Source organism: Camellia sinensis, chromosome 10 (genome assembly GCF_055761805.1).
Source record: "Camellia sinensis isolate YWXY chromosome 10, ASM5576180v1, whole genome shotgun sequence".
Classification (NCBI taxonomy): domain Eukaryota; kingdom Viridiplantae; phylum Streptophyta; class Magnoliopsida; order Ericales; family Theaceae; genus Camellia; species Camellia sinensis.
In genome coordinates this window covers 131314047-131329701 of record NC_138970.1, presented here as the reverse complement: position 1 = coordinate 131329701, position 15655 = coordinate 131314047, and the positions used below count along the sequence as shown (strand labels likewise).

The following is a 15655-nucleotide window of genomic DNA, read 5'->3' as shown; positions in this document are numbered from 1 at the left end:
AAAAGGAAAAGTAGAAATTGAAGTACTGGTATTAAAAGGTAAAGCTATCATTTTAGCAAGTTTACATCCTCGACACTCACTAATTTGGCTAGGAGAAACTTTACCTACAATCCGGACTGCGCTAAAGATCGTAAGCGGTCAACAGACAAATGACCTAAGTGAGAATGCCATAATTAAAACTAACTCGATTGAGAATCTAACTGAAAAGATAAAAGTGCAACGGAGGAGGTAGACCGAGGAAGATGCAGGCTTTCTACCACATAAAGATCTCCAACTCTATAGTCGGTCCCAATCTGCTTCTTGGATACCCGATCCTGCACAGAACAGACATAAGAAGAAAAGATAACATCAAAACTAGAAGTATCAAGCTGACTGATCGAAAGTAAGCTAATAGATAGTTGTGGAACATAAATAATAGAGGGAATAGTAACAACAAACATAGCAGAGGGTAAAACAGACCCAATAGATAGGACAGACATACCAAACCTATTAGCAGTATTGATAGCAATAGAAAAATGAAGGGGATACAGTTTTGAGTAAGGAAAGGTGAGGAGTCATATGATGAGAGGCGCCATAATAAAAAAGCCAGACAGATGAAGGAATACCTAAAGAGAACCCAAGCAAACTTGAATGAGGAGAGGTGAGAGCAGAGACATATGAAGATGACTAAGAGGTGGACCAGAGATGTTGATGCTGAGCAATCTGGGCACTCAAAGAAGCTAAGTCAGGATCAGAAGTTGGGGCAGAGGTAGTATAAGTAGCAGGAGGGTGAAAAGTACTCGGAGCAGGACCTCGTGACTGTGGCTGAGGCGGCTGAGAAGACTGAGCAGACTGACGGCCCTTCTTGGGACAGTTGTACTTCCATGAGAGCCAGCTGATCCCAGAGGTCTGTCATCTCAATGTAGAAGTGTTCAATAGATAGATCCCATTGATGAGCTCCCTAAATAGCTGTTTCCAACTCATACCGTTTGGCAAAGTTGGACTGCTGATAAACACTTTGTAAGTAATCCCACACCTCTTTGGCAGTGCTGTATTTAGAGAGCATCATCCCAATACGATCATCTATAGAGTTATGGAACCAGGTCAAAACTTGTGCATTATCACAATCCCAAGTGTCACAGGAACTCATATAGTCTTCTTGTTTGGGATTTGATGGACGAGGAATAGAACCAGAAACATATCCCCATTTTTTTCGACCGAGAAGAAAATTTCTCATAACACTAGACCAATAAGCATGTCACTTGTAAACTTGTATTTAATAGCTTGGATTTTATCTTTTGACATTGTAATGAACTAGAAATAAAAGAAAAGGGAACTGATGGGGTATAGTGATAAAACCCAATAAGATTGAGGGGTCAACTTGTAATAATCCAAAGTTGAGATAGAGGGGTTAAGGTGGACTGAAATCAGAACACATAGAACAAAACCGAAGGTAGAGAGAGCAAAGCCAAGAGTAAAGACTAGAGAGAGAGAGCCAACACAGAGGTCACAAGAGAGTGAGATCAAGCCCAAGCAGACTCGCGACGTCAGATCCAGCACCAGGAGGCAATCACGATGTCAGTGAAGACAGAGAGGACTGTCGTGACTGCCATGACCCAGAGAAGGCTTGCTTCGATCGACCCAGACAGATCCAGCAAGTAGGAACGAAGAACTTCGAATGATTCGAATGATCAAGGCCAGACCTAGGGTTTCGGACGTGGCTCTGATACCATGTAAGTTTCTGTATTTCTGTATATTCAATTGTATATTTGATTACAATCATACCTTAGATTATATAGCCCTAATTCCTAAACCAAAAAGGAAATACAATATGATCATGACTCTAATAGGACTCTAATACAATCATGCCTCTAATAGGACTCTAATATAATTTGTAAGATTCACAATATATTTCATAATATATTCTCATAATGGAAACATGGTGATATCCAGGTTTGGAATCCTGTGTTGTTGTCTAAATTTTGTAGGGGACAACATCTATGGTTCTTGCAGGTCTTATTGCAGGACTGAAGTTACTTGGCGGTACCTTGGCTGAGCACACATTTTTATTTTTTGGTGCTAGAGAAGTAAGAATCTAATTCCTGCTTTACTTCTTTCATCTCATCTATATTTTGGCATTCTGAGGAAAATCAAAAACTAAATATATGGACCATGGGAAAGCGTAGGTCGAAATATTGGGTAGCCAATAACTTCAGTGGAAACTTATTAATGTATTCACATTCTAGACCTATTTTCTCTCTATAGGCTCGTGCAGAAGAATTCCCTCTCTTACTCATATTGAGGACTCATTCATTCTAATTGTTTTTAAGCAGTCCTAGCTTTGAGCATAATGATAGTCTTGCATTTCACTCCGCCCCACCCCCCGCAGTCAAAAAGAGAGAGAGAGAGAGAGAGAGAGAGAGAGAGAGAGAGAGAGAGGTAGATAGAGAGGGAGAATCTTTTTGGTTGGGCAGTTTTAATTTTTAAGTTCTTATTTTGTCATCCCTTTCTAGCAGCCTGCTTCTAGATCATCAAGTATCGATCATCAACAGAAGAATACATAATCAAATTTATTTTTATCTATCTGACTCTAGTCCTCTGAATTGTAGGCTGGAACTGGAATAGTAGAACTTATAGCTCTTGAGATACCAAAACAGGTAATCATTTGCTTCCATGTGGACTTTAATCTTCAGATTATTTCTTAAAGTATGTCTAGAGCAACCCTCTACGTGGTTGCCGTAAGTATTCTAAAAGAATTCGTATATTCAATTGTGTATTGTTTACAAAGAGGTCATCAATTTATGTAGCCTAAACCTAGGACTGAAAAAAGAAATACAAAGATTCCTATTTTTACACAATCATGCCATATATAGAATATATATTCTCACACCCTCGCTCAAACTCAAGGTATTTTAGTAGAAAATACTAAGAGTTTGGTAAGAAGAAACTGAAACCGAGCAGTAGTGTGAGTCTTGGTGAAGAAGTCCGCAAATTGCAAAGTCGAGGAGACAAGGGGAAGCAAGATAGAGCCAAACTACAGATGCTGGTGTACAAAATGACAATCAATCTCAATGTGTTTCGTACGTTCACGAAAGATAGTATTGTGGGCAATCTAAATAGCACTGTAGTTGTAACAATAGAGGGAGGTCATAGAAGGCTGAGGTACACCCAAATCAGAGAGAAGACAACGAAGCCAAACAAGCTTAGCAGTAGCATGAGCCATAGCACGGTACTTAGCCTTGGCAGTAGAGCAAGCAACAACAATTTGTTTCTTGCTTTTCCAAGAGATCAAGGAATTGCCAAGAAACATATAGAAACCAAAGGTGGACTTGCGATCATTAACATCATAAGCCCAATCAGAACCAGTATAGGTGACCAAGTCTAAAGAGGAAGTAGAGGACAACAACAAGCCCTGAAAGATGGTACCCTGGAGATAGCGAAGAATGTGAACCAAAGCAGCCCAATAGGTAGAGCGAGGAGCAGAAACGAATAGACTAACCACATAAATAGCATAAGCAAGATCAGGGCAAGTGGCAGTCAAATAAACTAAACAACCCACCAGCTTGTGATAGACCGTGGGATCATCCAGAGAGACACCATCAGTAGAGTTGAGTTTCACATTGAGCTCAATAGGTGTATCAAAAACCTTAGTATCAGTAAGACCGGCACGATAAATAACCTCATTAGCATAGTTGGTCTGAGACAGAAAATAGCCCTTTGGAGAAGAGGCAACCACAATACCAAGAAAATACCGCAATGAACCCAGATGTTTCATTTCGAAGGTGCGGAAGAGATGTTGCTTGACCTCAGAGATAGCATAAGAGTTAGATCCAGTGATGATCATATCATCCACATAGAGTAGGAGAGCAACAAAAGCAGCCGAAGTATATCTCAGAAACAAAGCAGAGTCGGAAGCAGAAAGATAAAATCGAAGCTCGGTAATGGCAGTCTGAAAGCGATCATACTAAGCACAAGGAGACTACTTCAAACCATACAGAGCATGCCGAAGATGACAAACCTACCCAGAATAGTAGAGAAGACCAGGAGGACGCATGTAGACCTCTTCAGTGAGATGACCATTAAGAAAAGCATTCTTAACGTCCATCTGATAGAGAGGCAAATGTTGAACAACAGCAATAGAAATCATGATATGGACAGTAGTCATCTTGGCAACAGGGGCAAATATCTCCTCATAATCAATACCATACTTCTGTGAGAAACCCTTGGCAACCTGTAGACGCGCCCGAACGTCCCGGGAAAATCCCCGTTTTGTTCATTTGGCTGCTACAGTTCGGACTCAATGTCATGGTCCTGAATCTAATCTCGCGAAGTGCAATGCAAGACTGATAAATCACCAAAGAGTCCAAATCCGGCAAATCATTTTGGAAAATTGATTTTAATAAAGAAGTGCCAAACATGGACTGCTTTGCCAGATACAGAGTTGCCACCTAAATGTTTTTGTTTTGGGAAATCTAGGAAACCCTGACTCGTTGCCTAAGGCCACGTGTCCATCATCACCAAAGTTGCCTCGGCTTGGGAACTTGGGTACGAGAGGGGAAGGTCATGTAATGAGCACCCCCGCTCGCCCAATCAAAGATCGGCCTGTACTAAGCATGATATCTTGTTTTTGAAAACACATGTGTTCTTATTCCAGTTATTAGCTAGCTTTACTATGTGATGCATACAGCATACAAGTATAGACTACATCGCCTAAGTTGGAACAAAACATCTCATGTTTGTTTGTTTGAAAATGGTTTGAAGGTGATATTCGCAAGTAGGCTAAGACGTGGATTTTCCACCCTCGAGTGGGCTTAAGAAAACATGATTTGTCGCTCTCAAGTGGGCTTAAAACTCGCATTTCAATGAATTGTTCCAATTCAAGGAATCCAACCTTCACCCACAGGCATTCAGGTAGTTAAACACATAAGCAGTTAGCCTTATGGCAAGCATGCTATCATGGCAACACTAACACATATGCAAGATGCTAAAGCATAAAAGCTTACCTAGTACTCCGAGCCAAAACAATAGCTAGTTAGTAATGCATGATCCTAGCTATGTTAAGATGGCTAATGCAACACATGCAAAATGCAATTAGAAATAGGCTCGGCTATTCTAAGATGTCATATGAGATGCAATTTGATAATCATGTATTCAAGTAGGAATAGAAATGTAATGCAATTAGTATGATGCACCGAGCCCGGTGCATACAATACGAATGAATGTATGCAAACATGCTATCATAAGTATGCTAATTGAAATATGACCTAGAACTAACCACTGAAAGCAGGTAAGTAAAAGGGAGAAAGACGTGGGGTTGGAAGACATTCACACACTCACGCACACTTATTACAAAATTCGCCCTCTCGACGGAGGGTTCGAATAAAAAATACAAATCAGCTAATTAATTAACTACACTAGCTAATTAATTATTACAAAACCTTAACTAATTAAGCAAATTAATTAAGTTACACAATAAACTAAGTATGAAACTAAAGGGGCTGCCACAGCTCTGCCCCGGAATGATTGAATGATGCATGCTCGATCGCCTTACTCGAAATTCGTTGCCATGCCTCATGTTGCCTCTGTTTGCACTGTTTTGCACCTCTGAAAACTGTGAACATCTCTGACATACTTCTAGTCCATCTTATGGATACACTGGGAGTCCATCGGCCAAAGTATATGGCTATCGGCCAAGGGAAATGGGTCATCGACCAAGTATAAGGCTATCGGCCAAACACCGTTAGTCCATCGGCACTGAATATAGTCGATCGACTATTCCTTCCTGTGGATTGCTCCTTTGCTGCAGTAGAGGGAAAACAGAGCATGGCAATGCATTTACAAGATAATGTTTGCAACTACACCCCTTATCATGTTTAAGGCTCAAAGGTGTGTAGTTCTCGACCCTCGAGCCACCAATCACGCATTTCGATGCATGATGGCCAAATGAGCCAAGTGTGCAACCATCAATATAGAATGATTGCACAAAACAAATGGATGCCTCACACTCTATCATGTTGGATAAAGAATGTCGGCGACTAAGGATTGAGGCACGTTTTGTCACTTCAAGTACGAAACGTCCCTCGTTCCTCATGTTTGGTTTGACACCCCAAACCAAACATAATGCAATGTATGCAACAATGGAAAAGCTATGTAATGCGTCATAAGCATGCCAAATGCAATATGACTCAAACATGTACACAAGGCTAAGGTAACAAGCATGTGATAAAATGCAAGCTAGCAAGCATGTAAAATGCAACCATAATCCTACGAACATGCATGGCATGCAAAGATGGACAAGCATGCAAGCATGATGTAAAGTAGCAACTTTTAACAACATGGCAAATGGACTTAAACTAAAGACGGACAGACCTCAGCCATGCCCAAAATCAGTGGCCAAAATGCCAAGAAATGATGGAAATGAAGCATGAAAATGGCATGGCAAACATGCATGCCAATTGGCCCAAGGACTAAAGCTTAAAGATGCAACTCTTAAGCACACTTAGAGAGTGACAAGCATGGATATGTGATGGCACCATAAGCTCTAAAATCATATGAGGAGTGATGCCAAATCAACCAAACAATGCAAGTATGGCATGCAAGGGAGCTCAAAGCTTGAGGCTAGCACAAGGAGCTTGTACCATGGCCATGCAAGGCAAGCCCCAAAGGGCCAAGTCCCAAGGAAGGCCAAAATAAGGTTAGAACGTGCATAGAATGAGGCCAAAACATGTTAGAAAGGTGAGCACAAAACATGACGCATATAAGGCCCATAAGGATGATTGTACTACACCTATCAAATCCAAACATGGCATGACTTGACCAATGAAAAAGCAAAGATATGGCATGTCAAAATAGGCCCAAAACCCCACTTAGATGGCATCCCAAAGACCTAATCATGGAGGCATGCACAATGACCCAACCTTAAGGCACCAAACATCAACCTCCCAATGCATGGAAAAGATGACAAATGCAAGTGTATGGCTACACTACATGGACTAAAATCACACATGGAATGATGCCAAATCATGAAAATGGTCCAAGTGATGCATGCTAATGACTTGGACACTCAAAGCTAACAAGTTAGAATGCATGGTAGCTATACAAAGCATTGCATATATGATCAAAAAAACACCAAACAAAGCTTAAACATGGCAAAACATGACTAAAAGTTCCTTTTAGTTGAGCCAAAATATGCAAGCATGATGGTCCAAATGCATGGTGCATGTTAAGGCAAATGAGAGGATTGCAAGACAAGTGTATGATGCATGCAAGAGGCTATCAAACCAACTTAAAACAGAGGTATATCATGGCTAAATAACACCAAATACTTGCTGAAATGAAGCCAAACACATGCTAAGCAAACATGCTACCATTATGAGCCAAATATACAAGCAAATGAGACACAAGGAGAGAGGGGTGTCCCTCTCCTATTCAAGACCTCAAAACTACCTTTCCACCACTGAAAATCCTCTGGATTTCAGTGGTAGAAAGGTCATGCAAAGACAAGAATAAAGGCCAAGAGGGATGGCTCCAAACAAGGCCTAACAAGGCCTAAGAGGGGGTAAACGATCCCAAACCAAAAACTTAAACAAAGATCTAAAGCATAAAAAATCAAAACTTTTACCAGTTATGTCATGCCCCCAAACTTGCCTCTAAAAGTTCGGGCATGACCCATTCAAAACAGACATATTACCTGGTATATATATAGCATATGCGGCATTGTCGGAAGCACAAAATATTAGAAGAATAATAAACCAAACAAACTCCATTGAGCTATTTCTAATATGCCAGGATCTCATACATCACATGCACCATAACAGACCGATAAAGTCAAAAAATATTCCTTAGCAGTACTTATACACAAACACATATACAGATCCAGCCCTATAATCGGGCATGAACAAAATTGTTGAAGTTATATACATTCAACCTTGGAAGGATGGTCAAAAAGTAAGCCAATTATCTTAATAAACTTCGCAAAATAAGCGGCCTCGCAAGTGCCTGGATACACGAGGGTTGACAAAAGAAACCGGGTGTCATGGGTTAGGATTGACCACCTGGTTGGTTGCCTATAGAAACAGACATAACAGAGAGTGAGCCGGGCTCAGTGAATAGTAATACACAAATGAAACAATGCTCAACTTGAAACACGACATATATCAATACATATGGAAGTGCAGAGGTCACATAGTTAGCCTGATTCTGTGTTCATTTTATAGCGGCCTTAGGCCCAGTCTTGAACATAACAGCTTGACATATCACATCTTAAATCATAATGGCTTGAAGCCCTTGAACATGGTGGCATGATGCCCTTAAACATGGTGGCACAAGGCCCTTAAACATGGTGGCATTACGCCCTTGAATAATTTGGCTTTAAGCCCTTGAATATATTTATACGAACTCAAGAGGTGTCTCACACGGATTCTAGAGGTGGCTCACGTCGTAGCACTTAGTTCCGTGTAGCACTTTGTTTCATATCAAAACAACTTACATTGAATGGCCGTAGGCCCAAGGTCTTATAGAAGGAAGGTATTTTATTTTTCCCATTTCTTTCTTTACATACTTGGAACATACTTGAACATTAACATACATACTTGAAACATGAACATAGTTGCATACTTGAAGCATTAACATAGTTGCGTAAACGAAATACTAATGAAAATCATTAGCCATATGTAAAGCGGATAATGATATTACTACTCACAGTGTTGTGTTGATGTGCTTGTTCCTCCCGGAGTGTGGCCTGCACACATTCAACCTTTACACTTTAGTTTCCTTTTCATATCAGATTACTTTCTGTTTCGTTTTACTTCGAAGAAATTTATACATATTAAAAGGCATCAAATACATATTCCGACAACATTAGAGGGTTCTACACGCAAAACGGAGCGATCCACGTTTTTCAGCATGGGCCGCACGTGCGGCAAGCTCTCCCACACGTGCGGCAAAATGTCCCGCACGTGCCTTTTAGACAGTGGCCAAGCCCCTGTTTTCCACCACTTCCCGCACGTGCGGCCATGACCCCCGCACGTGCGGCGATTCTACCCAAAATTGTCCGAAAATTCTTGCAAAATCGCACCTTTTGGAAAACATGAACAAGGCTCAAAATAACTCTCCTAATTGGTAAAACATGACCCAAATTCATGTAAATACAATGACAATTACATACATCAAACTAATATACTTTAGTTCAACATACACAAGTCCATAAGGGTTCTTAAATTCTCACCCACAATCCAATTTCCTTTTTGCATCAACATCACATGTATCATCACATATATATATATATATATAAGGTAAGTTCTTCATGATCTATCATGAGAAAGTAAGAAATCAAAACTAATTTCTCCACATACATACATAAGCAACTTAGTTCAAACTCATCCAACGGATAAAACATGATCCAACTACACCTTGGGTTCAATTATCACGGTCGTATCACCCTCAAATTCAAGAGAGGAATTATAAAAGATAGACAAACTTACCTTGAGTTGAGATCTCCCAAAGTCTCTCTAGGTTATTCAATCTCTAGCCTTTATTGAAACTCCCTTCTCATTTCTCTCTACTCTTACTATCCTTTTCCAGGAAATATGTTGAACTAAGTCCAAAGCTTAAAGAACACATACATATTTATAAGAGCTATAAGAGCTAATAAGACAAAAGTCAATCGTTTAAACATCCGAAATTGAAATTTCCCAAAAATGCTTAATATTACCTAAAAATTATGCTAATCACATATATAAAATCAATTTCAGATAATTAAGCCCTTAAGGCCTCCAATTTCGATTCAACCCTTCTAATGTAACAGATACTTTTCTTGTTGAACAAATAGATATCCTTAATCATATGGTTCACTTACTTAATTTAAAGTTCCCATAGGATTTCACAGTAAGCATTCAAATCACAGAATAGGATCTGAAAATATAACAAAGAACATGCACGAGGGTCGGGTTATTACACTCTCCCCCCCTTAAATAAGTTTGGTCCCTCAAACTTGTTTTACCTTAGGGTAGAAACAAATGCGGATACTGATGTTGCATTTCCTTCTCTCTTTCCCAAGTTCCGTCGGTTCCGTAATGTTCTTGCCATTCCACTTTTACCATTGGAATTTCTCGATTTCGTAATTGTTTCACTTGCCGATCCAAAATGCGGATTGGTTTTTCCTCATAAGTAGACCCACCCTTTCCAAAATTTGAAAGGGACCAACGTAGCGGGGCGTTAACTTGCCCCTTTTCCCGAATCTTGGATGGCCTTTCATCGGAGTAACTTTTCTAAAGACGTGACTGTCCACTTCAAATTCCAAATCTCTCCGTCGGTTATCCGCATAACTTTTTTGTTTACTTTGAGCCGTTTTTAATCTTTCCCGAATAACTTTAACTTTTTCAGTTGTCAACTGAACAATTTCAGGCCCTAGCAAGGATTTGTCTGCAACTCCAGCCCAACATACGGGAGAACGACACGGTTTTCCATACAAAGCTTCATAGGGTGCCATTGCAATACTTGAGTGGTAACTATTGTTGTATGCGAACTCTACCAGCGGTAAATGGGTTTTCCAACTTTCTTGAAACTCTAGCACACACATCCGGAGCATATCTTCCAGAGTTTGTATCGTTCTCTCAGATTGACCGTCAGTTTGAGGATGGAAAGCTGTGCTAAACTTTAATTCTGTACCCATGGCTTCTTGTAAACTTTGCCAGAATCTGGAAACAAACTTCGGATCCCTATCCGATATAATCGAGACCAGTACACCATGCAGTCTTACAATTTCATTCACATAAATGACCGCCAGTTTATCTGCATTGTACTGAGTCTTCACTGGCAAAAAGTGGGTGGACTTAGTCAATCGGTCGACAATGACCCATATAGAATTCATACCCCGAGGTGTCCGTGGTAACCCCACAACAAAATCCATGGTTAGATGTTCCCACTTCCATTCCGGGATTGGAAGGGATTGTAATAATCCTGCTGGTCTTTAATGCTCCGCTTTCACTTGCTGACATTGCAAACACTTAGAGACGAATTCTACAATCTCCTTTTTCATGCTTGGCTGCCAAAAATTTTGTTTCAAATCCCGGTACATTTTAGTACTTCCCGGATGCATGGAAAATCTTGAGGCGTGTGCTTCTTCCATCAATTTCCGTTTAAGTTCCAACACATTGGGGACACATATTCGATTTTGAAATTTGAGTACCGAATCCACCAAACTGAATCCCGGTTTTGGTTTTGTCTCTAACTCTTCATATACTTTCTTTAGAACGTCATCCTCCATTTGATGTAACTTAATCTCTTCAAGTAAAGTCGGTTGAGCCATTACTGCTACTAAGACCGTCTCCTGTCCATGTATCTTAAATTCCATACTCATTTTATCCAATTCATTTACCAATTCCCTTTGCTCTGTAAACAGGTTGGCCAAATCTCCCATATTTTTCCGACTAAGAGCATCTGCAACCGTGTTGGCCTTACCAGGATGATAATGGATTTGTAAATCGTAGTCTTTAATTAACTCTAACCACCGACGCTGCCGCATGTTCAATTCCTTCTAAGTAAAAAGGTACTTAAGACTTTTGTGGTCGGTGTAAACTTCACAGGTAGTGCCGTACAAATAATGCCGCCATATCTTTAAAGCAAAAACTACCACCGCGAGCTCAAGATCATGCGTGGGATAATTCTTTTCATGGGGTTTAAGCTGTCGTGAAGCATAGGCAATAACCCTTCCACCTTGCATAAGCACACACCCTAATCCTTTATGGGACGCATCACTGTAAATTAGAAACCCTTCGGTGCCAGACGGTAAAGCCGGAACTGGAGCTGTGGTTAGCTTCATCTTCAATTCCCGGAAAGCAGACTCCCGCTCTTTTGACCATTCAAATGTAACTCCCTTTCGAGTCAATTGTGTAAGTGGCACAACAATTTTAGAAAAATCTTGAACAAATCTCCTGTAATAGCCAGCTAACCCCATAAAACTACGTACTTCGGTCACATTGGTAGGAGTTGGCCATTTCACAATCGCCTCAATTTTGTGTGGATCAACAGAAACTCCTTCCTTTGTGATAACATGCCCCAGGAATGCCACCTCGAGTAACTAGAATTCACATTTCTTTAGCTTTGTATGTAATTTCTTTTCCCGGAGGGTTTGAAGAATTAAACGAAGATGGGTCTCATGAGCTTCCGCATTTTCTGAATAAATGAGGATATCGTCAATAAAGACCACCACAAATTCATCCAAATAGGACTTAAAGACGCGGTTCATCAAATCCATAAAGGCTACTGGGGCGTTAGTAACTCTAAAGGGCATAACCAAAAATTCATAATGACCGTACCGAGCTCGAAAAGCTGTCTTCTCAACATCATCAGCCTTGACTTTTAATTGATGGTACCCAGACCGTAGGTCAATCTTAGAAAAGACCTGTGCCTCTTGAAGCTGATCAAATAGATCGTCGATTCTTGGCAATGGATACTTATTCTTGATTGTGACTCTGTTAAGTTCTCTGTAATCGATACAAAGCCGGAGTGTTCCATCCTTCTTCTTTACAAACAAAACTGGTGCACCCCACGGAGATACACTCAGACGGATAAATCCTTTGTCCAATAAATCTTGCAACTGTATTTTCAATTCTTTTATCTCAACTGGCGACATTCTATACGGAGTCTTAGAAATGGGTTGAGTTCCCGGTGCTACTTCAATTGTAAACTCAATTTCACGGTCTATTAACTGCCCTGGTAATTCTTCTGGAAAGACGTCCGGAAATTCACAGACAACTGGGATCATGTCGGTATTCCCATTCACCACTTGCCCCTCTAGAACACTGCATAAGTACCCCTGACACCCTTTCTGAATTAATTTACAAGCCTTTGCTGCGGAAATTAAATAAGGTGGTAAAGTCACTCCATGTCCCTGAAAGGTAGACTCTAATTGTCCCGGAGGGTGGAAACTAATTTGTTTAGTCAAACAATCTATAGTTGCACCATATTCACCCAACCAGTCCATTCCCAGAATAATATCAAAATAGGCCATATCAAGAGGTAACAGATTGGCATATACCCGGATATCCCCAAGTTGGAGTTCACAAGCAGCATATATAGAAGTACAAATCATAGGGCCTCCCAAAGGTGAAGGCACACACAACATATAAGACAGTTTTTCTTCAGTTTTATCTAAATTAGGAGCAAATAGTTTTGACACAAAAGAGTGGGTGGAGCCAGAATCAAATAATACATGAGCAAAATGACCGTGAACAATAAATGTACCTGACACCACTGTTGCCACATTTTGCACATCTCCCGGAACCAATGCGAACACCCTACCTTGTCTCACAATGTCTTTATTATTAGTAGGTTTAGCAGTTGCCTTGGTGTTGGAAGTTGGTGCAGACCCCGCTGAACTTATAGCGGTCCTATTATTACTCTATTGATTCCTTTGAGGGCAATCCTTGATCAAATGACCCGTCTTACCACACTGAAAACAGGCTCCAGACTTCCGATAACACGTTCCACGATGCTTCTTCCCACATTCCGGACATGTGGGCATTGAATCCTAGCTAGGGGTAGTAGTATTTAAACTCCCTAAAGTCTGCTTCTTGTTTGGGGGAGTAGGTGATCCCTTCGACCATTGAGTATTTTGCCTCTTCCCTTTCCATTCCGAAATTCAACTCTGAGTAGCGAGATTCCCTTCCGCTATAACGACTCTCTCCAACACATCAACGTACGTAGGTAACTTCAACATGTTGACCTTATCCAGGATAGCGCTCCATAATCCCCCTTCAAATTTCCGCGCCTTCTTATAATCCGTGTCCACCATATGAGGTGTAAACCGGGCTAATTCTGCAAATTGGGCTTCGTATTCGGTGACGGTTTTGTTCCCTTGCCTGAGAGTTTCGAATTCTGTTACCTTTTTATCCCGCATGCTTTGAGGGAAGTACTTGTCATAAAACAATTCCAAGAATCTGTCCCATGTCAATCCTTGGTGTACAGTTCTCGTAAGCATCCACCATCTGCATGCCTCATCCTCAAGAGTAAAGACAGCCACTTGCACCTTTTGAGCTTCTGTGCAGGGAAAGACTTCGAATAACTTCTCTATTCCCAACACCCACGCCTCAGCTTTCATTGGTTCTATTCATCCTTTAAAGGATGGCGGTTTCATCTTTTTAAACTCCTTAGTAAGGGTGATAGTCCGGCCTTCAGCATGGAAATCTTGTACTGCCGGTGGAGGTACCGGTGGTGGTGGTTGTTGTGGCTGTTGCTGTTGTTGCCGTAGGGTCTCCACCATCTCCATAATCATTCTCTCCAGCCGGGCAGAAGTAACATCTTCTGTATCTTCTGTCCTTGTTCTCACCATTGCCAACACAATAATCATTTATACACAATAGACATATTTCAAAAGTGTTAGCATTATCAGAGTAGACTTAACGTTGCCATCGCTCTTTCACATACTTTCAGGATGTCATGCAAGACGCCTAAAGCTTTTCTAGACACCATAAAGCTCAATAGATCCGTGTGTGAGATAGCAACTCGTGCTATGATACCACTTGTCACACCCCCAAACTTGCCCCTAAAAGTTTGGGCATGACCCATTCAAAACAGACATATTACCTGGTATATATATAGCATATGGGGCCTTGTCGGAAGCACAAAATATTAGAAGAATAATAAACCAAACAAACTCCATTGAGCTATTTCTAATATGCCAGGATCTCATACATCACATGCACCATAACAGACCGATAAAGTCAAAAAATATTCCTTAGCAGTACTTATACACAAACACATATACAGATCCAGCCTTATAATCGGGCATGAACAAATCTGTTGAAGTTATATACATTCAACCTTGGAAGAATGGTCAAAAAGTAAGCCAATTATCTTAATAAACTTCGCAAAATAAGCGGCCTCGCAAGTGCCTGGATACACGAGGGTTGACAAAAGAAACTGGGTGTCATGGGTTAGGATTGACCACCTGGTTGGTTGCCTATAGAAACAGACATAACAGAGAGTGAGCCGGGCTCAGTGAATAGTAATACACAAATGAAACAATGCTCAACTTGAAACACGACATATATCAATACATATGGAAGTGCAGAGGTCACATTGTTAGCCTGATTCTGTGTTCATTTTATAGCGGCCTTAGGCCCAGTCTTGAACATAACAGCTTGACATATCACATCTTAAATCATAATGGCTTGAAGCCCTTGAACATGGTGGCATGATGCCCTTAAACATGGTGGCACAAGGCCCTTAAACATGGTGGCATTATGCCCTTGAATAATTTGGCTTTAAGCCCTTGAATATATTTATACGAACTCAAGAGGTGTCTCACACGGATTCTAGAGGTGGCTCACGTCGTAGCACTTAGTTCCGTGAAGCACTTTGTTTCATATCATAACAACTTATATTGAATGGTCGTAGGCCCAGAGTCTTATAGAAGGAAGGTATTTTATCTTTCCCATTTCTTTCTTTACATACTTGGAACATACTTGAACATTAACATACATACTTGAAACATGAACATAGTTGCATACTTGAAACATTAACATAGTTGCGTAAACGAAATACTAATGAAAATCATTAGCCATATGTAAAGCGGATAATGATATTACTACTCACAGTGTTGTGATGATGTGCTTGTTCCTCCCGGAGTGTGCCCTGCACACATTCAACCTTTACACTTTAGTTTCCTTTTCAT

General features: G+C 40.6%; 2 protein-coding genes across 2 annotated transcripts in view; one reads left to right on the top strand and one right to left on the bottom strand.

Annotated features, from left to right (window-relative positions):
* LOC114306887 (azadirone synthase LFS) overlaps positions 1 to 15655 on the bottom strand; it is a 175017-nt gene that overhangs the window by 128190 nt on the left and 31172 nt on the right. The window lies entirely within an intron of this gene.
* LOC114258903 (NADP-dependent malic enzyme) overlaps positions 1 to 15655 on the top strand; it is an 82655-nt gene that overhangs the window by 58281 nt on the left and 8719 nt on the right. The window contains exons 3-4 of the mRNA XM_082893271.1: positions 1968 to 2066; positions 2589 to 2636. Coding sequence (XP_082749397.1) covers positions 1968 to 2066; positions 2589 to 2636 — 147 coding nt within the window. The remainder of the gene's footprint in view (positions 1 to 1967; positions 2067 to 2588; positions 2637 to 15655) is intronic.